Here is a 25,325-nt window from a genome sequence, read left to right as displayed (position 1 = left end):
ACAGATTGGAATAACAAGAACATTATAGACCTCCGCAGCAGGCTTACCTCCAAAAGGTTGTGAATTGTTGGTTAGTTGCAACACATCGAAAATACAATTATTTCCCAATGATAAAAGGAGTGTCCAGTCCAGGTTGCCTTAAAAATATCGATTTTGTTAATTACAACAGACAGTCTAACATCACTATGAAATACAACCCACCCTGTAAAGGAATGCAGAGGACAGTTTCAAAGAAGGAAAAGTGATGCACTCTGGATACTGACAGGAGGGTAGTCAGTATGGTTAATAACCACAACAGTTTAAGGTTTCTTGGCTTCAGCACAAAGGGAGCAATGGGTCTTAGGATGTCTCTAGGTGCCTTCTGGGAAGGAACAGGGGGACAGAATCACAATGTACCTTGTGCTGTAGGTGTTCTTGGTGCTGGACAGGGTTGAGTCAGCTTCAGGGTGCTTTGCAGGCTTCTGTCACAGAGTTTGAGTTGGGAGTCAGCTCTGTGTATTATGTGGCAAGATGGATCGGTGTGCGAAGCTGGACGAACGGCTGCCGGCTGGCCTATATGGCGGCATTGGGTCAGGAATCGTTGTATCTGTACTGATCAGTGGTTCTGAAGCACTTGTCGAGACATCTTGGATGTCTTTCAACGACTGCAGCTTGACAATGGTCAGTGTTGCAGTCGGTTGCGGATCGAGGAACTTGACTGGCTCAACAATTTCTGTTAAGGAGGCACTCTCCCAGCTTCTTCAGTGGGCTTGCATTGTCCATTAAGGCAGATGGCCCAAAGCTGAGGAGTGTGTTGCTGGCAGCAGCCTTGTCCTTGGGTGTAGGTTCAGAGACCTTCTGGCACTTTCTATACAGGAAACCTGCTGCAGAGCCTAGCAGGGTACGCTGTGTGCTGGATGGGTACCGGTTCTGGAGTGGCTGGAGGGTCCTCTCGCTACTGTTTTTCCATCTGTTCCCTGCAAGAGGTTTAGGTGAGGGATCTTGCTTCTCTCTTTGGATATCCTGGCCTTCCTTCATTGGGGGAAGATGTAAGGCAGGCTGTACCTTCAGCCAGAGTCCAAGGTTAAGCTCTACTTTGTTACTTCTGGTGAAGTCTTTAGATGATATGCCAAAAGATGGGCTTTGCCCTCTTTTAAAGCAAAGTGGGCCACAGTGATTGGTGTAGGCTAAGCCTTCCTTTATGAACCAATCCTGGGGTCCTGACCAACAATCTCCTGTATGCGTGAGGTCAGAACCAGAGTCTTTGCAACAGAAAAGGTAAAGGGATGAAAACAGGAACAGGGTGCGCCCCATAACTAAAATGGCAGAAAACCTTCTCTCAACAGAAAGAGCTCTGGGCACACATCCTTGTGATACTAAGTCCTACCATCTTCCTATCTGTTATAATTATAATTGTTATTTTATAATATGCTTTGACAGTTCAGTGCCATTGATAATGAGAGGCAGGAGCTGGCTTCATGTTGACACAGTTTCATATGAAATGTTGTTATCCTCTGGAGCCAGGCCCTGTGTGGGCCTCTTTGAAAAACCCATTGTTGTTATGATAATCGCTGCCACCAGCTGCAGGGCCTAACAAAAGAGCAGGACGGATCAATGGAGCCTTTGTCAGTTAATCAGGCTGACCAATGGAGGGGGAAGTTTGGCCCTCCTTCTTCCGGGAGATGACATTGTGGACCCCTTGGCTGTCACTTTGCAACTAAATATGACAGGGGCAGACATTGCCTGTAGGTGTTGTCCCGCCGCAGTACATGGGTCTATGCTTTGCCGTGGTGTGAGCATAGGAGAATGTGTGTGGATTAGCCTTAAACATTTTCCTGAGGTTTGTCTTCAATCATTCCATTTAATTAAGAATGTAAAAAAAGCCCAAGTGAGCGCACACCGACCGTGCGGTTGGTCAAATTCCTCACACATAGACTAGAGAAGTGTTGCTATAGCCCCTCCCTCGTCTTCGTTATTGCGATATTGTGACATGGGGAGGAGTGGTGGTGTTTGGGTATAAGCTTGTAGGCTCCTGCACTGCAGCCCTACTACTGAACATGCCTTAATTGTCGAGGCTTCTGTGCCTGGTACTAGAAAGCTAGTTGAGTTGGGACGCCTGCCCGTGCAGCCACTTGGCGCCCTGGACAATCCACTGACATAAATCCAAAAGAGGAGAACATGTGGGCAATCATGAGGAGCGCTAGGCTTAATCCATGTATGCTAAGAAAGCTATTTTATATGGGACTATTGCATTCATGCAAAGCAGGGTGGCTAAAAGAGGGGACTCCTGTGCAGATGTCGTGCACCAGTCATTGCTCATCTGACAAACCGCTGACAAAAGACAGTGCCACCCGGTGCATAGGGGTACATGCGTCTTTTGTGGCTAGGATGTCAGGAGGTCAGTTAACTTGCAAGTTCCGAAGTGGATTAATGAATTATACAATTATTTTAGCTGTACTTGCCACTATTGGCTAATCACATGTGCAAAGGTATTCCAAAATATAAATAGTTCTTATAAGAGTATCCTATAGCTGCCTTGAGTTGTAGAATTCTCGGTATTGTAAAACATGAACTTATAATGTATTCTATAAACAACTATGTAGTATGCTTATGAAGAATGATCATACCTGCGATGAATCTGCTTACATCTAAGATGGCTATCGAGTTAAACACACGTTACTGTGATCTGTGTTTGGTCTGTAGGCTGCAGGTTAAAATCCTGGCACGGCCAACTCAGCCTTTCATCCTTCAGAGGTCAATAAATGAGTACCAATTTCGATTGGGTAATAATAATAATAATAATGTAGGTAAATATGTCCTATGTAAAGCGCTTTAGATTAAAGCGCTATATAAAAAATAAATTATTATCTATCAGAGTGGAAACATTCAGTGCAATCTTCATATTTTCCACAACTCATCCAGTCTCAAAATCAAATGTTCATTAACCATACCAAGACTCGTTCCTCAAACAAATGGGCAACGCACAATGACAGAATACATACTACTTTCGCCATTATAGCACCAACTGTAAGCCAAACCCATTGCACCTTGAAGTACATATAGGAGGGGAAATTGGATGGCAGGAGGAACACATATCCTGTAGGTGTTGTTTGTTACCCACTAATTGACCAACCAAGGACTTGGTCATTCCTGTGGCTGTTCCCACCCACTGTCTACCTCTCACCACCTAAAACACACCCTCCTGGGATTTCTTTGAGCTAGGGCTATCATGCAGTAACATCAAACACTGTCCTGTATCAACCCTACCACTGTTAGTCACTAGTGGCAGTGTAAAATTAAAAAGTAGTGGAACAGTGTTCCCTCTGCCCCGCCCCCTTTTCTGCTCCATCCACTACCCCATACTCACTGTCACTCGCCCTATACCACCAAATTAATTTCCTCCACCCCACCCCAAGACTCGGTGTTCTACAACAGTTCTTGCAAGAATTAAGGAAACACAGTGAAATAATATGCATTTAAATGACCACCATTAGTGGGTGACTATGCCCCTTAGCATGCAGCTTTATGCAGCCTCCAGTTCCAATCACCCATCATTGGCACCTCTTAAAAGACATGGACATGCCCAGGGCTATAGCCACTGACTCAACCCTCCCATTACCTGTAAACACTGCTGCGCCCACAACAATTTGTAGATTGCTGACGAGCTGGACATTTGGACTCCTTGGGAGTGGGCTTTATGTCCCAAGCAGTCTGTTGAAATAAACAAAGCTGATGTAAGATCCTTGTGAGATCAAACCTGTGAGATAGCGCAATTAAATGTGATACCGGATTGTTACCTGAAGGGTTTAGGTTCAAATCCTCACTGGGGAATATTTTTTTTTATAAAATATAATAAATGGGGCATTACCTACTGTCCTGGAACAGTACTCTGGGGATGATGCCAGATTTTCCTGAAAAGTAAGGGAACGTTGTACCCTTTAGTTTCCTCACACTTTGACCTCTGCTTTTAAGAAGTCTTCTGATGCTTGAATGAAAACCAAAATTGTTGGCTTTGCCAGCACTTGTAAGATATTATAACCCATTCCAGTATTTGCCTGGATCCCAAGTCTCCTTGAGTGCATGCTAAGGTTTTCAGCTCATGCTCTCCTAGGTTCTCCTTGCAGATTGATGTCTGCGATTTTTTCTTCAACCTTTTGGAATGCTCTCCACAGGCTCTCTGCACAATCACTCCACAGACCATGGCAGGTCACCTGGCCAACCACAGCAGGTACTCACACACGTCTACACTCTGGCCAGGCCCTTACCCAGTTCCTGGCAGACCCTTCTCTGCACAGCGAGTGAAGGGTTAGTGCTCACCAATGAAGTTAAGACTCAGTCTTCTGCTAAAAACAGCCTGTTCCCTCATAAAAGAGTTGTGTCCCCTCATCCTTTCAATGAACCACTGGCAAGTCAATATTCAAATAGATCTCAGTGCTACAAGTGGCAAGGGAAAACGAAGTAGGGCTTATCAAGGGAACGTGGCCTAACGCCAGGGGAGGGGGTGTCTCGCCTGCTGGCTTCGTTAGGCCATGCCCCTTTGACGAGTGCCGGATTAATGGGCTACAGGCACCCCTGCCGTTGGGGGAGAGGGTGCTGATTTCTGCATCTCTTAACTAAAAGGATGCCTGGCTGGGGAACGCACCACATGTTTTCAGACTTAATGGTGGCGATGCCCCTCGCCAGGCATTCCTTTAGCAAAGAGTGATTGCTGCATCTCAAAGGCTGAAAAGGTGAAGCTGCTGGAAGCTGAGACCTTTATTTCTAAAGCCTGAAGCTCATGCAAATGAGCGGGAGCTTCAGACGTTTATAAAAAAATGGCCTTGGCTTCCTGCTGCCTCCCCTTTTCTTCCATAATGGTTAAAGGGATGCCTCGCAGGTGCGGGAGCCACCATTATGGAGAAAGTGCCTTTTTTCTGAAGCTTGAAGCTCTCACACATGAGTGAGAGCTTCAGGCTTTAGAAAAAAGACTTGTCCTCTAGCGGCCGAGGCTGGAAGGGGACATTAGAGAGCCCCAGCAGGTCCCCACCTCAGAACCATATTTTTGAGCCTGGTGGGGCTGCGTCCCAGCCCACTGTAAACCCTGACAGGTCTCATTAGCACTAGTTCACTTACTAAGCGGTCAGATAGCACAGCAAGTAGAGGGCTTGCTTCGACATCCATGCAGAGCCTGCAGACGCAGGTTCGAATCCTCCCAGGGCCAAACCAGGGGTGGACTGGCCTATAGGGAACTCTGGACTGGTCTATAGGGAACTCTGGTCTGGCCTATAGGGAACTCTGGAGATTTCCCGGTGGGCCTCTGAACCCTGGCCCTCTTTCGTGTGGTATTTCCAAATTCTCTCATAGGAAAAGCATTGGGCTTGCTGAAAATGTGTAATATGGGCCCACTTTTATCTATATTTCCAGGGCCTCTTTTGGTCCCCAGTCCATTCTTCCGAGGTCGATAAATGAGCACCACACACCAGGAGTAAAAATAAGCCACACACAGATGCCTGAGGGTTTGTAGCGCTGTATAAAATACAGCTCTGTGATACTCAACCAACACTTGGTCAGATGACCCTCTGCAACACAAAGTTCTCTCATATGATTGTTGCCACTTTCTGCCTACACAAATCTAGTTATCACACAAGTCTGTACCATGAGAACTTTACATTTTCTTGGCGTGCACATCATGGATAAAGGGTCACCCTGATGTATACCCCATTTCTCTGCTACTTTCACGTTATAAAAACCCCTTCATCTGGGATTCTTCCTGCTTCTCGCATAGTAATCTCAGGTGACATGTGCACCTATTGTAACGGTACTGAGTGGTGATCAACCAGAGATGGATGCAGGGCTGAGGTGGTTCTGCTGGGATTGAATCTATTTCAGAAACAACCTCCTGCACAATGGTGTGAGATTTGCAGAGCAGGACATTTCAGAGTAACCCTTTGTGCGCTGTGCCGGCCCTTGAGGCTCGTGCGCCGCAGTTGTCGTTTCGGCGCGCTGTGCTCGCTGCGGTTAGCAGACCGCAGGGACCTCTCAGCGGCGTATGTTTCCTTAAATATATTGTCATCCTAAACCTTAATAAATGTAGGATTAGGATGACGGGTATATTTGAGGAGTACACGGCATGCTCAATAGATGAAGCTGTACTTTAACACGCAGGTTGGTGTGTCCCGTATGCATGCTGCATACATGACATGCGGGGCACAGCATGTTATGTGTGATTGGAGAGTGCACTTAAAGTACTTATCAATTTACTCAGCACCGTCTATTCCTCTGATATACTGTTATCCTAACCACAACATTTGTTAGTGTTTAGGATGACATATATTTAAGGAAATATATGGTGCCAATAAGGTCCCTGTCCCCTGCTGGTTGCTGTCAACAGGGCGCGCCAAAAGGACAATCCAAAAAGGCCGCAAAGTCAGATGTGATGATTTAGGCCAAAAAATTGCCCGTGCTGCCGCCTCCCAGTGGGGCCAAGCACGGCCCTACTTTTGGACCCTAGCTGACCTTTGACACGAGTGCCTAACTGGAACAATGCTTTAACGTTCCTTACTTCTTCCACAGCCCCTCCCCCGCCCCATCTAAGAACTCTCTAGTCAACCGCCAGCTGCAGTACTTGCCTCTCTGATGAACTGCGATAGTGGCTGATTTGAAACATAATTCCCTTTTCTTTATTTTGAACCGCCGCTGACCCCTCTCTCCTACTTGAATTTCTCATACTTCAGCAAAACGTTTGAAGCAAAGCATTCCTGGGAAAAGCGGGCCCCCTGCTGCTTCTAGCTGGTGTTTCGATTGGCTCACGTCTAAAGTACTTTTCCTAGAAGAACTGATCTATATTCTCTCGTGGGCTATATAATCTACTCCAGCTGGTGCTAGCTAGCACAGAAAACAACACCCGGCCCAGTGTAGTTGGGCCTGCACGAGGAAAGCAATGATAACATCATGGCACCTAAGGGCACGCAGGATGGTCGCCCTCATACGAGAGTAGCCAACATGAACTGTTTGAAATAGAAAGTGAGGCAAGGGGAGGGGGGGCAGAGGTGACCACCTGCATTAATAGGTAGACCGCACATTCTTGCATTTCTTCCCAGAACGTTGGTTAATACAAACATTCCTATCGCATCACTTTTCACCACACAAACGTTCTCTTCAGGCAACCGTTTGATTTAGGTACACAATTTGCCAAGTTTGGACCCCGTGTTTCGGGCCCGCTCTGGTCAACACCGAGGACGACCCGAGCGAAAGCCAGAAGGATCTAATGACCTTGCAAGGTCCGCTTGAGCCCGCCTGCAGAGGATGCCCTCGACCCCCACCTCATACCTGCCTACATTCTCAAAAGCAAAACCCAGGGAATGACTTCACCGATGCCCCGCCCCTTCCCCAAGAGCCGCCCACCCGGCTCGACCAAATTAAAAAACGAAAAAAGAAAAAAACGGCTGAGACACACAAACAAAAGAAAAAAAAGCAGTGTTCTTTTTTTTTTGTTTGCGTGTGCGCGGGTGTCACTCTCCACATCAGTACAGGAGATGCTTCTAACTGGGCGCCGGGCTTCAGATCTGTCGCAGATCCTTAGTTTCCACCCACACCTCTATGTGATTCACCACTGTTTGGGGTCAATCACATCGAGGCGTGGATGGAGTTCCTTGGATTGCGGGAAACCTGGAGACTCCATGCTCTTCCCCGGAGACCCGGAGAAGAGTGTAAAATCCTAGAGTCTCCGGGGTAAACCCAGAGACTAGGCAGGTATGGTGCCCACCTATGAGAGTGAAATGGCACTGCCCAGGACATGCAACATGCCTCTTGCCGCACTGTCCTCACCAGCCCCGAACCTGGAGGATGAACTGTGGTACAAAAGACCAACCAACGGGAACACCCACGTAACACCCTGCAGTTCAGTTTTTTTAAATTTAATATTTGCCCTCAATGTGCTTGATGGCTCATATGGTTCGTAGGTAATAGCGCTATTCAGAATAAAATAAAAAAATAAGCATGGGCAAAGCCAATATTTTTGACTGTTGTGTAGGCATGGGGTAGCTATTTGTCTGGCACTGCCATAATGGTCATAAGATGGCAGGAGCTGGAAGATGGCGTGAGAACCTGCTGGGCATACTGTTGGGTGTGTCAGGGCTTGTTATCAATCTGACTTCAGTGAAAGAACCAGATCTAAGGGCACACATACTGCTTAGAAAATCATGTAGCTGAAGGCACACAAGGTTAATGCATTTTTATTTCACCAGTTGCACATTCATTGCTGCAATTAAACCGTTAACTCTGAGAAGAGTGTTTTGAAATAACACTAAACGGCCCAATACAGCACAATGCTTGCTATTACTGTTTGATAGAACTAGCTCAAGGAAATCCTTCAAAGATGTGTATTAGCCTGGGAGGGGCAGATATCGGTGGGAATGGCCGGAGGAGTTGGATGGCCATGGGAAGTCCGTCAAGAGGCAAATAACCAAACCACACCCACAAGATCTGCAGCTCTCATATCTCATCTGCCTCCTATCTGTACTTCAATTACATTGTTTTGGGTGACCTGTGGGGGTAACAGCTAAAACGAATGAAGGTACAGTCAGTCTAAACTCGTTTCTATGCCAACCAGCAATGAATCCAGAGCCCTTGCCTTTTCTACCTATTTCACTTCATTGCAGCTTTAAGCTAATTGCAGACCAGTGCCCCGAACACACACCTTGGTCTACATATAACAGGAATCCCCCCACCTCCCCTCACCCAACTCACCTTGCAGGGTCAGGGCTCCAGCACCAAACCAGAGGCTGTTCAGGAAGGTGAACTTGTTCTCCTCGTTCGGAGGCTCCCTCCACTCGCAGGGACTCAATCTAAGAGCAGAGGGTACAATTACATAGGCTTCATCACATTTCAGTTCCCCACCCTGGAATGCGCTATTCCCACGTCTTCCATTTTGTTCTCATGTAAGCTGGCGTCAAGAAGCAGAATGGCACTTTCCTAAGTTGGCATGTCTTACGTTACACTTTTAAATCAGAAACATAAATATACTAAGCTAGATTCTGTATATTATTTTCATGCATGCCAGGCAGGTGTGCCTATTTGACAAAGAGACGTTTTCCAGGTAGCATTTAAGGGATGCGTGACAACTGCTGGTGTTTTTCCACATTTCGTGCCATCTTTCAAACTTCTAATTATACTTTGTGTGCGAAGATTTCTGGAAAGAATATTATGTCGGGTGGTCAAGGAGGACCCCCTTAATTATGAGGGATTCATGTTGTGCACACCATATTGATGACAGTGGAACTGCAGCAAACTGGGATAGTGTTGCTAATCCATCTGAATCAAATGGAGTTAATGATATGTTACTTCTAGTGTTACAATCATTTGGAATGTATACATATTAGATCTTCATGCACATAGAAAGATACAATATTAAAACTACAAATGCAACACAAACCCACACAATGGGATGCTTTTTTCCATGGTTAGTTGTTACACATGCGTTCTAAAGTAGCAGGGACATTCTTGATGGAAAAGAGAATTAGTTACCTAGTAATAAGGTCGCACAAACAGGACAAGGTTCACAATCCTTGCAAGGGAACAGATGTTATCTAGCCCTTTGTATGAAAATCTTTAGAGGGGATTAGTCATTTGTTTAGTGATAATAAACATAATGCCCAAGGCCAGGTTTTGGCGGTTAAGTGTTTTTCCAGGTCTTCAGAGGCTGTATGTAGTAGCATAACTTAGAAGGTCTTTTAGAGGTGGCAGGAGTCTGTAGAATGGAGAGCACATTCTATGGTTCAAGGAAAATCCTGTTTTATACAGACCTTCCTCTATTTGCTAAAATACGTCAGCGAGACCATGTGCAATCATACTTAAAGTTAAAGGTCTTAGGTCAGTTATTGCTAGCAATGAATTAGGTATTCAATATGAATGTTTAACCATGTACTGACGTCAGGACCTACTACAACGAATCCCAAGAAGAGGTGTGTTTTGAATATGATCTGAAGATAATAATGAAGATAAGCCTGACCAATGAAAATGGAAGAATTGGGGAAGATGAGATTTCTTTCAAGAGGTTTTGTCCAATCATACTTGGGGGTGGCTGGTAATAAAGTATGTGGGAGTGTTTTGAAATTATTGCAAAAAGTATATAAACTTCCAACAGATTTTGAATTGTTGAGACTTGGGCTAGTTTGGTCCTGCAACACCATATAACCATGTCCCGGAACTATGTACAATAAACTTGCTTTATGTACAACCGTGTACTCGCTTCTTAAGTGGTGGGCCTGTTTTGGGTTAAGGTGATTAAAGGCCTATCTCCACAAATGCATCTGCAATATACCTTTGCTTGTGATGCACTCATCAACTATCTGCACTGTAATATACAGAACATATATCAGTTTGTATGACATGTCTTACTCGACCGATATGCACAATCTTTTGTACTTTTGGCTGAGTGGGGAAAAGTGTAGCTATGACACTTGGAAACATAGTTGGACTCTTTGGCCCTCATTACAAGGTTGCTGGCAACCTCAGCTTACCGTTTCCGCTGCTTGATATCCCAGTAATACAGGGATATTACAGGCGGCGGTACACATTCCCATGGAGTCTGATAGGATTCCATGGAATTGGGAACACTGAAGAACTGGCATTGTTGTTAACAGTGTCAGTGCTTCAGTGATTTTTCTGCCGGTAGGGGACTGATCTTCCAGCAGGACCGGCATGCTCATAATGAGGGCCTTTCTGTTTGGAGGTTATTTCTTGGTGAGATCCCCTGTTCATCACTGCAGTGTTGTTGTGACAAACTACTTCCTTCTGCCAATTTACAAAAAGGGTATCCAGATTGTTATGAATCATTATGGACTGGGAGCCCTTCTAGATATCTCAGGGAAGATGTGTGCTGAAATGCCTTTTCCGCATTTAAAAGGTCGAAGGGAGGCAATAAAGGGCTGATCTCTTCTAAACAACCGAGAGTTCAGAGAAAGCTCTCCACAGGAGGGAATTGTGCAGCCCTAAGAATTCTGTCAGATAAGTGGTGGCAGATCTCAACATACGTTATATTGTACGTTGCCACCGCCTTTAATCAGGTAGGCCGAGGAGCCATGTGGAGAAAACTGTTTGGTTGGTTCAATCCAAATGGCATCTTCAATTTAATTAAGGAGCTTTCCATGGATACTTGGGAAACCATCACATTGGATGTAGAAAAACGAGGATGCATCGTTGTTTAAAGCTGTGTTCCGCCTTAGTTTGAACTTCTGGCTGCCTTCCAGGGCTAATACTTATGCTTACGAGTGAACTAACCTTTCACTACAATAAAAGAAACTGTGAAGACTACACCCAAATTCTACTCTGCCCTGTATCAAGTTCATAGAATTTCCCTTCTAATTTAAATGCATGGCATGGGGCCCAGGAGGGTCTCTGATTGGCCAGAAAGCTCAGAAGTGGCGATTATTTTGGCCCTCTGATTGACCAAAATAAGGGATGCTCCTATTAAGTAGAACTCTACCTAATATGAGAGGTCAACGGTGTCAAAATCGGAACTCCATACTGTTGGATAGCACCCAATCTACAATTCCAATTGACCTGGTGTAAACAGGATTGAGGTAGGAAATATTGTGATTGGAGTCATAGGTAATGCAAATGGTATCATGCATTTGGGCATTACTCCTTTTGGCTTTGCATGTGCTGTGAATACTATTTTTTTTTAAAGTATTTTATTGGCATTTATATGAATACAACACAACCATCAAATTGTAACTCAACAAACAAACTACAACAAATTAACTAACTAACTACCACAGTCTTCATAGGCGAATATATTGTTCATAATTGTGGCGCATGTGCTGTGAATACTATAAGCTCATAATGCAAGAAAATGTCAATCACAGAAAAATGAAAATCTTGTCATTTGGCAAGGCAAGACGGAAATTTTGCTGTGAATACATGATCTCAAATTAGACAAAGAAGACCCTCATCTCGACTTAGGTCTGATGTTTGATGCATTCTTGTCTTGGAAAAATCATGGGACTGATGGAACACAACAAATTAGTGCCTCAATGGTGGCCCAAGCCACTGTGGCAGGATTGATCAGAAACTCATCTTTTGCATCTATAACAAAGGCCACAAGTTAAAATATCCAAGTATGGGCCAACAGGGGGTGCACGGATTATGCTTGCCTAGCCGTGTGCTTGCGGCCCGTGACTGTAGCCCCCACTTTTGGCCCCCAGGGGCATGCAACTCGGAGGCCAAGCAGTGGTAGACCCCCCTCCCCCCTGAGCCCCATGAACGGGCACGATCGGTGCAGGAGAAGAGGAACATGGGCCGGGTACGCTGGCAGCGGGAAAGTGAAAGTAACTTTCCCTGCCCGCAGTGGCCGGCGCTTCCGACGGAATGCTGCTGGGGAGCGGCATTAGGGACTTAAAGCGGCACCGAGGAGAGAACTCCCCCGCCCAGGACACTGCAAGCAGCAGGTGGGTGGCCACCTCCGGGAGACCCCAGGTGGACTGCCCCCTGTCAGCCTGCCATCCCTCGAGTCGCAGCCAGCGGCCCCTCCCCCCACAGAGTGAGACAGGAGAGAGCCCTCCCCGGGAACCACGGCGGCCTGGAGCCTTCCTCCTAGAGGCTCCATCAAAGCTAGGGGCAGCCCTGACGGGGCCCTGTGGGACCAATGCATCGCCCCACCCACTTGAGAGGACCAACATACAGCGCAGACCTCAGGCTCCAGATATCAAAAGGTGCCCCAGATATCAAAGGTGCCCCAGCACACAGGAGGGTGTGGGGGCCCCCACACTGGGGCATGTTCTCGCCCCCAGGAGATAGTGGGAATTAGGAGCCCTACGCCCCACAGCAGGACATAGTGCGCATAGAGATACGCACTGCAGGAGTCCAGGGGGGCCGCTTCAACAAAAGGGGGAGTGAGCCCCTGATGCACTGGAGGACTGCCCCCTGCCAACCTGTTGCCCCGTGAGTTGCAGCCAGCAGCCCCTCCTCCCACAGAACATGACCGAAGAGAGTGCCCCTCACCAGCCAACACGGAGACCAAGGACCGCTCTCACTGAGGCCGCACCACAGTTAGGGGCAGAATGGAGAGGGGCCCCATGGGGTCTACACATGGCCCCCACCCCCTGTAGAGAGGCACTGGATGGCACAGACCTGGGGTCCCGGGACCCAGGTATTAGCAATGCAGTAGCAAATGGGGAGGTGTGGGATCCCGGCACCGGGGCGTGTGCCTGCCCCCTGGAGACAGTGGGCAATAAGGAGCCCCGTGCTCCCCGGCAAGATAGTCAGTGAGCAGATGAACGTGCCGTACAGGCCCTGTGGGCTGTAGCAACAAAAGGGGGAGCAGGCCCCTGGAGCATATGAGAAGGAGGACCTGACAGCCCCCCGTGTTTTCTAAAGCAGACGGGGAGCCCCCACTGTACACTCGGGGCAGCACACCCTCCATCAAGACCCAGGGGAAGTACATAGGCACAAGAAGGAGCGGGGCCCCCGGATAGGGGCGCGCACCCACATTCGGATGAGTGGCCTAGTGGGATCAGCCACAATCCAGCTGTGGAAAGAGTGTCTACTCATCGGCATAGACTTAAGAGAACTTGCCTGAGGGGCGGTGAGATCCTCCATACATGGGACAGCCCCGGGAGACCCGTGGGGCTTTACCTCCTAGACACCCCATACGAGAGCACCCCCTGGGTGAGGGAGTCACATGGACTGGTCGTTGAAGCTGGAAGGCTATACCTACACCCCGAAGGCTGACCCTAGAGCAGAGGACAGCAGAGAGAACATGGCAGGGAAAGAGAAGGACTCACTGGCAACAAAAAGATGTAGCCTCCATAATGGAAGAAATCAGAAGCATGACAGCAGACATAGGCAGAAAAGTGGATATGATCACCCAGAGGATTGATAAGATAGAGGAGAGACTGCAGGAGGTCGAACACAACCAGTCCTCACTGGACATAATGGAAACCCAAATTGACGTGTGGATGACCGAAATTGAACGCAGCAAAGCCAAGATCTCCCTGAAAATTGACTGTTTTGAGAATAGAGAAACAATCTCAGGATCTTTAGGATACCAGACAAGGAAGGAGAGTTGGAGAGGGACCTGAAAAGGAATTGCACAAAATCATACAACTCATTTCGGCAAACGACTCCATAGATTAACCCAAAATTGAAAGGGGACACAGAGCGGGTGGCACCCCTTGGGCCCCAAATCTGTCCTGGTCCGCTTCCACAATCATCCAGATACGGGCAAAGAAGGTGGGGCCAGTCACCTATGGGGAAGCCAGGATCACAATCTTCCAGAATCTATCACCCCAGACCCTTGCGAAGAGAAGGCTCGGCCAGCCCCTCACCAGGCGGCTCTGCAAAAAAGGCATCCGATACAGATGGGGGTTTCCATTGTCAATTTCCTTCAAAATCGATGGACATAGGCATAAATTGGTGACTGAGGAGGAGATCAACGGAGCCAATGTAGAACTCCTGGGGGCTGCAGAGGCTCCCTCTGGCTCACAGGAGACAGGCGCTCAGGGAAGACAGTGGCAACTCAAGGGCCCGAGAAGAAAGCAGTTACCGGAAATACAGGAAATTGAGTACATCCCATGCAACTGGAACTTGAATTCCCCAAGAAGCGGGCACATAGAACTGTAAATCAGTCCTAAGGTCACGAGAGGATGGGTTGGAAATGTCAAAGGATTCATCCGCACTATATTCACTGAGGGGTCGAGTACCGGGGGGGGTGAGTTCAGGGGGGTTGTTGTGTTGAGAAGATTGCAGGATGCAGGTATTAAGTGTAAAAACTGGAGGGAGAGTAAGGGCTCCAAGATTCAAAGATGCCACTGGGAATTACCTGCATGACTGGTCCGGTCGGTGGTTCGGCGATATCCTAGGATGGATCCTGGGGGTGGGCAGAGTGTCAAAGGGATGTGAGGAGGTGGGTGGAGGGGGTTGGGGGATGTGGGCTCATAGTTATGTTGAAGTGTGGTTTGGTTCATGAAAATGTGTGCACATTACAGCAGCATACTAAGTGGAGTAGATGGGGCATTGGCAGTGGGATAACGTGATGACAGCACCAACTGGTGGGCAGCAAATGGGCATCCTGAGGGTAGGTACCCTGGATGTAAAGGTCCACAACTCCCCTATAAAGAGATCATTGGTGGCTAGGGAATTCCGTAGGTCAGGGCTTGATGTCCTCTTCTTGCAGGAGACAATAGTCATGAAGGGGGAAGAGAGGAGAATCCCGAATGGGGCGGTGGGACACAAAACCTGGGGCTCAGGCTCCTGCAGGAGAGCTGAAGGTGGTATCCTGGTACGTATGTCGCTCAGAATGGTGGTCTCAAAGGTGTGGTCAGATGAAGATGGGCAGGCCCTCTTGGTATCAGAAAACATCCGGAAGGGGAACTTTCTGTTCACCACGATCTACGGGCCCAACCAGGGACAACTGAGATTCATGAAGGGCACACTCCCCAAGATACTGTGTGAGAGCTCAGGACCCCTGGTTCTGGGAGGTGACTTTAACAACTGGGCTGATGTGGCAATGGATAGGCAGAATACACAGGAAAGGGGACGGGAGAACCCGAGGCCAGGCCCTGGGGAGATTGGGGAGACCTTAGAATTGCATTGTCTGAGAGATATATGGCATCACTTCCATCCACAGGAGAAGGGCTACACGTTCTCCCCCCCACAGAACTTTTACAAGAATAGACTACCTATACGTTTCATGAGAACTATGGGTTGTTGTGCAGGGGTCAGAGATTTACCCTATTTCTTGGACTGATCATGAGCTGGTGACGATGGACCTGGGTTGGTTGGGTATGAACCCTAAGGGCTCGAGGTGGAAGTGTAATGACTCCTTGCTTAAAGACCCAGACGTTGCAAACAGAGATCAGAGAATTCTTTATCATAAACAATATAAGAGAGGTAGCAAAGAGAATTGGATGGGAAGCAGGGATGGCGACCTGGCATGGATTATTGATTAGAGAAGGGGCATGAAAAAAGGGGGAGTGGACCATTATCGAACAGGGATTGCGGGAGAAGATTCTCAGACTGGAGAAACAGGCAAAGTTAGCAGTCAAGGGCAAGGAAGGATTCCTCGCAGATGCGAGGGCTTAAAGGGAAGAGCTGAGACTACTTGAGGAACGGAAAATAATTCGGATTTTGCAATTCCTCATGCAAAAATTCAATACGAATGTGGACAAGGTGGACGCACTGCTGGCGGCCGGGATATGGGGACAATGAGCGGAGAGGTGGGTTTCTGAAGTCTCCGGGAAAGATAAGGTACTGGTGTCAACACCAGAAAAGGTACTAGAGGCTTGTGCCGCCTTTTACGAGACTCTCTACCAGTCGGGTTCCACTCAAGAGGAAGGGAACATTGACACATACTTGGCAGACATCCAACTGCCCACACTATCCAGAACAGAGTCCAGGGAACTGGACAACCCCATAACGGGAGAGGAGATCAGGCAGGCAGTAGGGCAAGGCACCGGGTAAAGATGGGTTCTCGATAGATTTTTATAAATCATTCCTTGAGGTTCTCTTGCCCTTCTTGATGGAACTATTCAATGAACGACTTGTTCTCGTAAGCTCTCATTATGGCAATACCCAAGGAGGGGAGGGATCCCAAGTCATGTGGGTCCTATAGGCCCATCTACCTTCTTAATATTGATGCCAAAATATATTCCAGAGTTCTTGCGGCCAGGCTGGAAGAACATATAGTTCGATTGATACACCCAGACCAGGTGGGTTTCATTAAAGGCCGACAGAAGGCGGACACAATGAGAAAGTCCCTGTATCTACTACACAAGACAGCTGGGGCAGTGGGGGACCCCGCCTTTCCCTCAGTGGATGCCAAAAAGGCATTTGACAGAGTAGAGTGGGATTTCGTGAAAGTGGTCCTGATCAAATTTGGCATGGGGGACAGGCTCCTATGGGGGATTATGGCAGTGTATTCATCACCAAGGGCATCTGTCATGGTTAATGGTGGGTATTCGAGGTGACTTAGCCAGGGGAGGGACTACATGTGGGGGCGATGGCGTATGAGGTAGCATTATATGCTGACAATATGTTACTACATGTGGTGAACCCCCTGACCTCAATACCTATGGCGATACAACTGATTGAACAATATGGCACCATATGGGAACAATCTGGCATGTTTGGAAGAAGGGCACTGAAATGGGAGGGATCACGACCTGTTCATCTCCGTTGGGACATATCTGGGTACCAGGAGTGAAAGACGCCGTAGAGAATCCTGAGAGATTTCAGCCCTGGTTCGAGGCGGGACTAGAGAGTATTGGACAGCCCTGGATGGAGGGAAGATTCATTACAATTCAAGAACTGGAAGAGGCCCTGTGCATTGGTAAACTCCTGGTCCTTCTCCAATTTAAGGGGGTATTGACGAGGGAGGGCTGGAGGGAACAGATCAAGAGGGGATCTCACCCCTGTTGAGAGGCTTCTAGACACCTGGACAAAGGGGAAGGGGCTGATCTCAGCCACGTACAGAGCCCTACTGGAAGCAGGCGGGGGGCCACGGAAAAACTTAGGAAAAGATGGGAGAGAGACAGTGGTGGGGATTGAACCAGCCTCTCTGGGATAAACTCTGGAAGGGGTCCTCCCGGTCCTCAATATCCTTCCAATACAAACTCCATGCAATCAAGCTTCTACACAGATGGCAGAACAACCCTGTTTGACTCTCCATGATGTCCCGGGATGTCAGCCCCTTATTTTGGCGTGAATGTGGGACAAGGGCAGATTACTGGCAAATGTGGTGGGGGTACCCCAGGGTCCAGGTGTTCTGGGATGAAATTCTGGGTTGGATGAAGGAGCTCGATGCCATCCCTAGAGTGAAGGCTCCTTTGTTGGTCCTGTTCGTACTGGAAGAGGTGGAGGGGGAGTGCTCTAGGCTCCCCCACCCCGATGGCGGCAGGCCTAATATTGGCAGCCAGAGTATGTTTGACAACCCGATGGAAAAATGTGCACACCCCAAGCAAAAATAAATAAATCAGTGTGGCTAAAAGTATGTATGTGATGGAACGAATAACAGCGGGGCACCACAGGGCTGGTGGATCCCTGGAATTGGAATGGGCAGAGTTTGTTAATAAATACATGTCATCTGAGGTAACCATAGTCGATATATTGCCGCAGAGTTGGACTGAAAGTACCGGGACCACTGTAGCAAAAATACCAAGCACCAGGGGGAGCACCACTGATCACAAGGGACAAAGGGACCACCCGTAATGCTCCAGAATCGTAAGGGACTCTGATGCAAATGAACACTGCCGCAGTATGACATGCCAAGCATTCCAGTGGGGAAAGAGCCATATTTGGGGAGAGGGGAGTAGAGGGCAGAGGGGGGAGGGACAGGTGCGTTGTTAATGTTCAGGGTTCGATGGTTGTGTTTTATGGACGGAAGCCTGATGAAGGAATCAGACTACCTAACATGTGCTGCTGCCCTTTTAACATTCATCTTACTTTTTCTGTTGCCTCAAAGAGGCAGTTTGGTTGTAATGCTCTCTAAAAAATGTTAATAAAGTTTAATTTGAGGGGAAAAAAATCCAAGTATTGTTGTGTTTGAAGGTGGAATATACGGTTTCTAAAGCCAAAGTTAACTGGAATGTGTTGACAGGTGCCACATGGAAGAATACCCTGGGGCTCTGCTCCAATGTCAACATAGTGATGATTCACTGAGTTAAGATCTTTAACACTCCATACGTTTCCAATCCAATTCCTGGTCCTTTTCTTCCACAAATTCCTGCTTGTGCATATGGACAAAAATCTTGTCATGTTTCTGATCTTTATTTCTTGACATATTAAATTGATTGTAAAGTGTTCTAAAAGTAGACCGACGTCCCACTTTCTGTCATGTGCCCTTAATAGGAACCTGACAGCCTGGGCCGGACCCCTATTGTATGATGTCTTCTTGACATATTTTGTTCCTGGACCAAACCATCGTTACTCGTTCATGTTGCCTTCGATGGGTTAGCATTAGCAGTTCATGCAATATGGTGTTGATCAGAGAAAGGATTCTTTTCAATGTTTCCATTAAATCAAGAACCTCATTTGAAAGGTAGTGTATTCTTTGCATAAGTTGACTTGAAACCAATGACCATCTCTTGATTGATAATGTTTGTGTTGGAATTGCATAGTAATGCCATCCCAGATCTCTAATAGCTGTTCCTAAGGAATCTGTTTTAAAATGTACTACTCTCACACCCTGGTGATGCTTCCATCTGCCAGGAAGATCTGTACGCGCACCGTGTTAGGTGCTAGCTGCTGAGGCCCATTCTCACAGTGTGGGATGTCATTTCACCAAAATGCCAGAGGTAGCGGAAGTGATATCACAGGACCCATGACCTCTGATGACATCACCGGAAGTGATGTTATTTGACCCGACCCCAAAGCGACATCATGGGAAGCGATAGAACATGACTGTTCACCCCTTTAATGAGCCTAGCCATTGTTGTATAGAATTCCAGAAAGACGCATTGTTTGTTATTCCTATTCTTTCTTATTTAGGGTCACTGCTCAAAGTGTTACACTTGTGGAACCACCTGTCTTTTTTAAGAGGCCTCAACAAATTCCATCCACTCCAGAAACAAAGATCCACAAGGCACTGGCCACAGCCCAGGAAATTCAATGTAAATGTACTCTGCTCACAGTGTATGTAGGAAGGACCAGATGAGTTTTTTTTCTTTCTGGGTAACATGTATCAACACCAGTGCTGTCAAGAAGCACTATTTTAAACAGACTATTAGAATATATTTTTTTTAAATTGTTTTGCATTAGAGTACAGATAGGTGGAAATGCTATACGAGGAGGGACACCAAGCTTGTAGGTGTTGGTTTGTTATTTGCCCACACATTGACTGCTCATGGCCATGCTAATCCCTATAGTATTCCCACCCAGTTCCTGCCCCTCCCTGCCCAAGATACTGCCTCATGGGGAATCTTTGAGCTTGCTTTAACAAGCCTTACCATCAAACATGGCACTCATGTGCCTGCCAGTGTTTTTTTTTTAAACCATCGACTTAATTGGGGTTTTAAACACTTAAACACGCTACTGGTGTAATAAAAATGGCTTAACCAAGTCTGCCTTCGGCCACTCTATTTATAAGCAGTATGCATGTCCTACAATGAAATCCTGTTAAAAACAAGCATTAGCAAAGCCAACAGTTTTGGTATGTATAAGTATTTGGCATTTTCCAGGCACTGCTATGAGATGCCCAGGTACTCACACTATTTTTTCACCTGCTACCATCAATGGCCAGATCAGGCTCTGCTCCTTCTAGAAGTCAAAAGGGCATTGCTGCTGAACCTGAAGTGGACTGATTCATTTTGTGAATAAGACAACCTTTCATGACATTTGGCATAGTTGGAAGAGGCACTACGGCCACCCTAGGTCACTGGGCCAGTGGGAAGATTGTAATGGCTTAAGATCTAGGAGGAGCCTTCCTTCCTCCAATCATCTACTGTAGGTTCACCAAGTCTGCGGTAACTCTAATCAGTGCATTAACAACATGAACGTTATACAAGGGTTAACATTGGGTCACATAGCAATTCTAGTTATCTGAGTAGGGCACTATCAGCAGAGGGGCACAAGAGGTTGCCAAATGGCCCTATAAGAATCAACTAGGAGCCCATGCACCTCAAGGAAGCACGCCCAAGTGGCGCTTCATCTATGTCAGCATCAATGCCTGATTTGCACCTGCTTTTCATGTCTGTGCCCCGGCATGTCATCTTTTAGATGAGCCATTCTCAGAGTCTCTACCAGGGTTTTTGGTGTTGCTGTGCACCACTCACTGTTGCAGGCTCCAGCGGTGAACTGATTGTGAGCAATTCTATGGCACATGTAGTAGTTTTGTAATTATTGTAGCCCTTTGTACACACATCCTGTGATTATACCAGTGTCAAAGAATGTGTGATGTCATTTCTTGTGATTTTTTTTCGGGGGGTCACAGTTGTCACTTGTTGTGAGACCATTGGGGGTGACAATGACCAGGTGATGTCACTTCCGTCACCCTAATGATTTTGATGAAATGACGCTAATGAGGAACTTCGACCAGAATGGCATTTTGCTTCTTGACAATGTGACAGGGCAAAATCATCATGCAAACCGAGTCCACTGCACACCAATCGTACATACATGTCTTTGTGCCGCTTAGGAAAGCCCCTGTCATGCCTCCAACTTCTGAATCATCTCACCTTTCAGTCCAATTTTTCAAATGCTGTGATCCCAAGAACAACATCTGAAATAAACTCTCTTTATCCACCTCAAGCCCCACACGAAATCCCCCCACAGACCTGGAGCGCTGACTGAGTGCTGCCCTTATTTGTTTTTAATTGGAAAATCCCCACCCGAGCCCCCGCATCCAAGCAGTGTGCAGCTGAGGTCTACGTGGACACATAAACCCGTCAGCTCCAATGCAAAGAAGTTCTTAATGGAGAAAGCAATATCCCTTCCACAAAATTCAATTTCCGTCAAGGAGTCTGCAAATTCCGTCTTTACGCCATGCGTACTGGCGTTCCCAATCCATAGTTATATGCACAACGCTGCTGCCCTCACACACGCTCCATCAATTCTGTCACAGTGCTGTAGAGCCCTCTCTCCGAGTTGAAAGGGATATGAAGTCAAGCCTACCTGCAGTAAGATGGCGTCCACCTTAGTCTCTCAGAAGCTTCCCTGAGCATGGAATTCAGATAATGAGAGGGAGGATCCCAGGCCTGTATATTCAGTGGTGGAGTCAAATAGTGTGGTGAGAAAATATGCCAGATGGCCATGATTGCCCAAAAGCCTGGACCATGAGTTGCAGAGATCCCAAGTGGCTTTCGATGGAAGCAGGATGGATTTTGTTTAGATAAGTGGTTTGCTGGTCGAGAGGGCAAGGGTGGCTATTAACCAGCGGGTAATGGAAAGGCTGGGCTAGAATGGAATTGAGCAATCCTTTCTAAGTAGGCAGATGTGTCTTAAGTTCCCGCTCCCACCTGACCATTCCCTCAATAGAAATATGTGTTAAAAAAATATTGCCATTTTATTTAACTCAAGCATGATGTTTCCTGGTGGGTTGCATTCAAGTTCAACATTGACGGTGCCGTGCCCACCTCCCGAACACATACAAGAGGCTTCCTCCAAATTCAGCTTTTTCCTATCAATTTATGCAGCGGATGCATTGCATTCAATGATATGTGTTCAAATATATGCAAAAGTACATGTGATAAGTGATGAATGTGGGACCTAAACCAATCATGAAACAGCCCAATCAGCTTAGGAGAAAAGGCGCACACGTCACTACGTCAGTAAATGCGCGAACACGCCAACTGAAAGTTGTCTCTGAAATAAAAGTATGGTAACAGATACATAAATGGAACCAAAGAAATGACTATATGTACGTTTCGGCACAGAAATATGGCCTTCAAAGGTTTATCTTTATCGGCAGATGAGGGGGGAGGAACCTGAGTGACCACAGAGGATGCATTCATGGTACGGTATAAAGACAACACAGAGCAATGGATTACCTGGCGACGATGAAGAGGCAGAAGCATGTCACCAGGTAGGCCACCAGCAGCCCGATCCAGGTCTCGGCGCTGAAGGGCCGCAGGAAGCGGAAGAGGAAGGACGCCTCCGCCCCGGTGTCCTTCTTCAGGAGGATGCTAATCCCAGTCTGCATGAAGGGCTTCGTGAAGTCCACCACCTGCTCCCTGGCGGATGTGACGGTGAGGGGCGCCATGGCCAAATCGGCCTCCTAGTCGGAAAAAGCACAAGCCGCAGATCAGCAGCGGGCAAGTCAAGGCCACTATTCCCTAGTCTTGAATAATTATCACTGGTCATGCCAGAACATAACTGAGCTCTTGAAGGGCCAATTTGAGTTTTACGTGTTTCATTGTACAATATATAAATGTATATATATATATATACATACATATATATATATATATATCATTGTTTATATAACGCTTTTAGCAGTTAATGGTGTCACAGTGCCATAAAGAATAACATAATATAAACACTTTGTACTTTAAATACGTTACACTGTAGTGACACGTGAGTGGGCATTTGGGTTTTTGTATCCTTTAAAAGTGAAGGGATTAAGGATTCTGGAAGAAGTTGTGTGTTGCTCAGATTGCGTGTGTATGTGCCCCAAACTACTCTCACTCACTTTTCATTGGTCCTCAAGCTCCTCACACCATGGTCACGTGCACTAAACTCTTTACACTACATGAGTACCAACTTCGATTGGGTGATATTGTATGTAAATATGTGCTATGTAAAGCGCTTTGGATTAATGTTCTATATAAAATAACACATCATTATCATTAACACATCATTATATATGTGTTCTAAATCCTCACACTGTCTATATTCCTGTGAACCCCAGCATGGACGGTCCATGTGCCCCAACATTTTAACTATGACCAGGAAGACCAGCACCTTGGCGTTGTCTGATCATGGGGCCCAGACTCCTCAGAATGTCTGCTTGTGCCCTAAATGAGTCACACGCTCTCTGTCCTCACACCTATCGTACAATACACTGGGCCTCATCACGAGTTGGGCGGTAACGCCGGCTCTATTAGCGCCGGCGTTATTAGCCCTACCGCCAAACCCACCGGCGCTATTAGCGCCAGATCACGGGTTTGGCGGAACGGGAAATCCCCATTCCCCACTGAGCCCATTCGGGAATGCCCCATTCCCCATTGGGCTCAATGGGGAAATTTCGCGCTCTTACCGCCGGCGGAGTTCCCGCTGGCGGTAAGAGCATGAAATTTCGGTGGATTTCCCCCCAGCTAAGAGCTGGGGGGAATCAGCCGAAGCTGTGATTTGGCGGACCCTTAAATGCGGCAGTAATAGCGCTACCGACGCAGTTAAGGGTTACCGCCAAACTCGTGATGAGGCCCACTGTCTGTTCACGCGCCCCAACCTGTAAACTCTGTCCATGTGCACCATCATCCTAACGTTGCCCCCAAACTTCTCGCACAGCCTTTTCGAGTCCCTAACACCACACGCAAACACGGTCTGTCCATTTGCCTTTAACTCCTTTCCTTGCATGCCCATGGGCTACAACATGTTACAAATTTAGATGTACACAGTAGCCGTACAATATCTGGTCATGTGCCCCAAACTCCTCACGCTGTGTGCCGGTGCGCGCCCTAGCTTGCTGATATGGATGGATAGCTTGCTGATTGGATTAAGGCGCTATATAAATAACACATCATTATCATTATTATCATTAAATGTCCTGGTCCAGGATGCTGTCAAGGGGAGATGTGTGGAGGCCATTCCACCCTCTCCCTTGGTCACACTACAAGAATTCCCAAGTTAGTGGAGAGCTAAATTGAGGAGGACATGTATATTGCCACCTTTGTCATCTCTTGAGATGATGTAAAATTACGTTATTCTTTTTAGAACAAACAATGCACCACTGATTAGGTTACCAGAACCCTCGCAGGATATTGGATTGCCATGGTGACATCAGGTTCATGTTTTTGCATTTGCTCATTTACATATTTATGGATTTGCTTTGCTGTACTTGTATCTATGCAGTTGCATCATTTGTTTTAATGAGGGACAAGCACACTACTCCCTTTTTGTTTTGCACACACTGCTTAACACGCCTGGTTTGCTTGTTCCCTGAGAATGAGCAGAACTGATGTAAATGCACAGATGGAAATATACCGCTGGAAATGCATCGATTTAAAGAAGGCCAATATGATGTCACATGAGGGTACGGGCAGCAGACACAGGGGGGATCTCAATGTGGAAAGGTGCTTCCCTTTTAAAGATTTGACATTGTTAAAAACTAAAATTGAAAAGGCAGGAATGCTAGAAAGTGAAATAAAGTAGCATCCACTTTTTAAAGCCTTTGCTGAGGGTGGCCAGAGATTCTCTATCGAGGGACCACTTGCTGGAATTTTGTTGGATTCCGAGTCTGTTTTCATGTACGGCCCTGTTGGTCTCTATCTATTATAGTCTGAAGAGGTTCTAAGAGTTGGACGCTCAAACCTGCCAGATACACGTAGGCAATTCTACAATGCAAAGTCTCCATATACAAGCGGATGATTCACTCAACTGCTCATGATGTGACAATAAAGCTTTGGCCTCCTGACAAAACCGATCTAGAACGCAGAGCATCTATTAAGGGTATATTAGAGAACAGCCCATGATGGCCCTCTCACAGAACCCCCTCTAAACATCTCTTACAGAACACCCTACAATGGTCCCCTTACAGAACACCCTATGAAGGGCCTTTGACAGCGCACCCTACAAAGGGCCTCTAACAGAACACCCTATGAAGGGCCTCTAACAGAACACCCTATGAAGGGCCTCTAACAGAACACATTATGAAGTGCCTCTCACAGAACACCCTATAAAAGCTCTTAGAGAACACCCTATGAAGGGCCTTTCAC

At 47.0% G+C, this 25,325-nt stretch overlaps 1 protein-coding gene across 4 annotated transcripts in view; it reads right to left on the bottom strand.

The window, feature by feature from the left end:
- LOC138472164 (glutamate receptor U1-like) overlaps positions 1-25,325 on the bottom strand; it is a 375,942-nt gene that overhangs the window by 94,780 nt on the left and 255,837 nt on the right. For all 4 annotated transcript variants that reach the window (XM_069610199.1, XM_069610198.1, XM_069610200.1 and 1 more), the window contains exons 7-8: positions 22,440-22,666; positions 8,707-8,804 (exon numbers count right to left, since the gene is read on the bottom strand). In XM_069610199.1, the coding sequence (XP_069466300.1) occupies positions 8,707-8,804; positions 22,440-22,666 (325 nt within the window). The remainder of the gene's footprint in view (positions 1-8,706; positions 8,805-22,439; positions 22,667-25,325) is intronic.

This window comes from Ambystoma mexicanum, chromosome 8 (assembly GCF_040938575.1).
Source record: "Ambystoma mexicanum isolate Mex_15411 chromosome 8, UKY_AmexF1_1, whole genome shotgun sequence".
In the NCBI taxonomy this organism is placed as follows: Eukaryota; Metazoa; Chordata; class Amphibia; order Caudata; family Ambystomatidae; genus Ambystoma; species Ambystoma mexicanum.
This window is presented reverse-complemented; position numbering and strand designations above follow the sequence as displayed.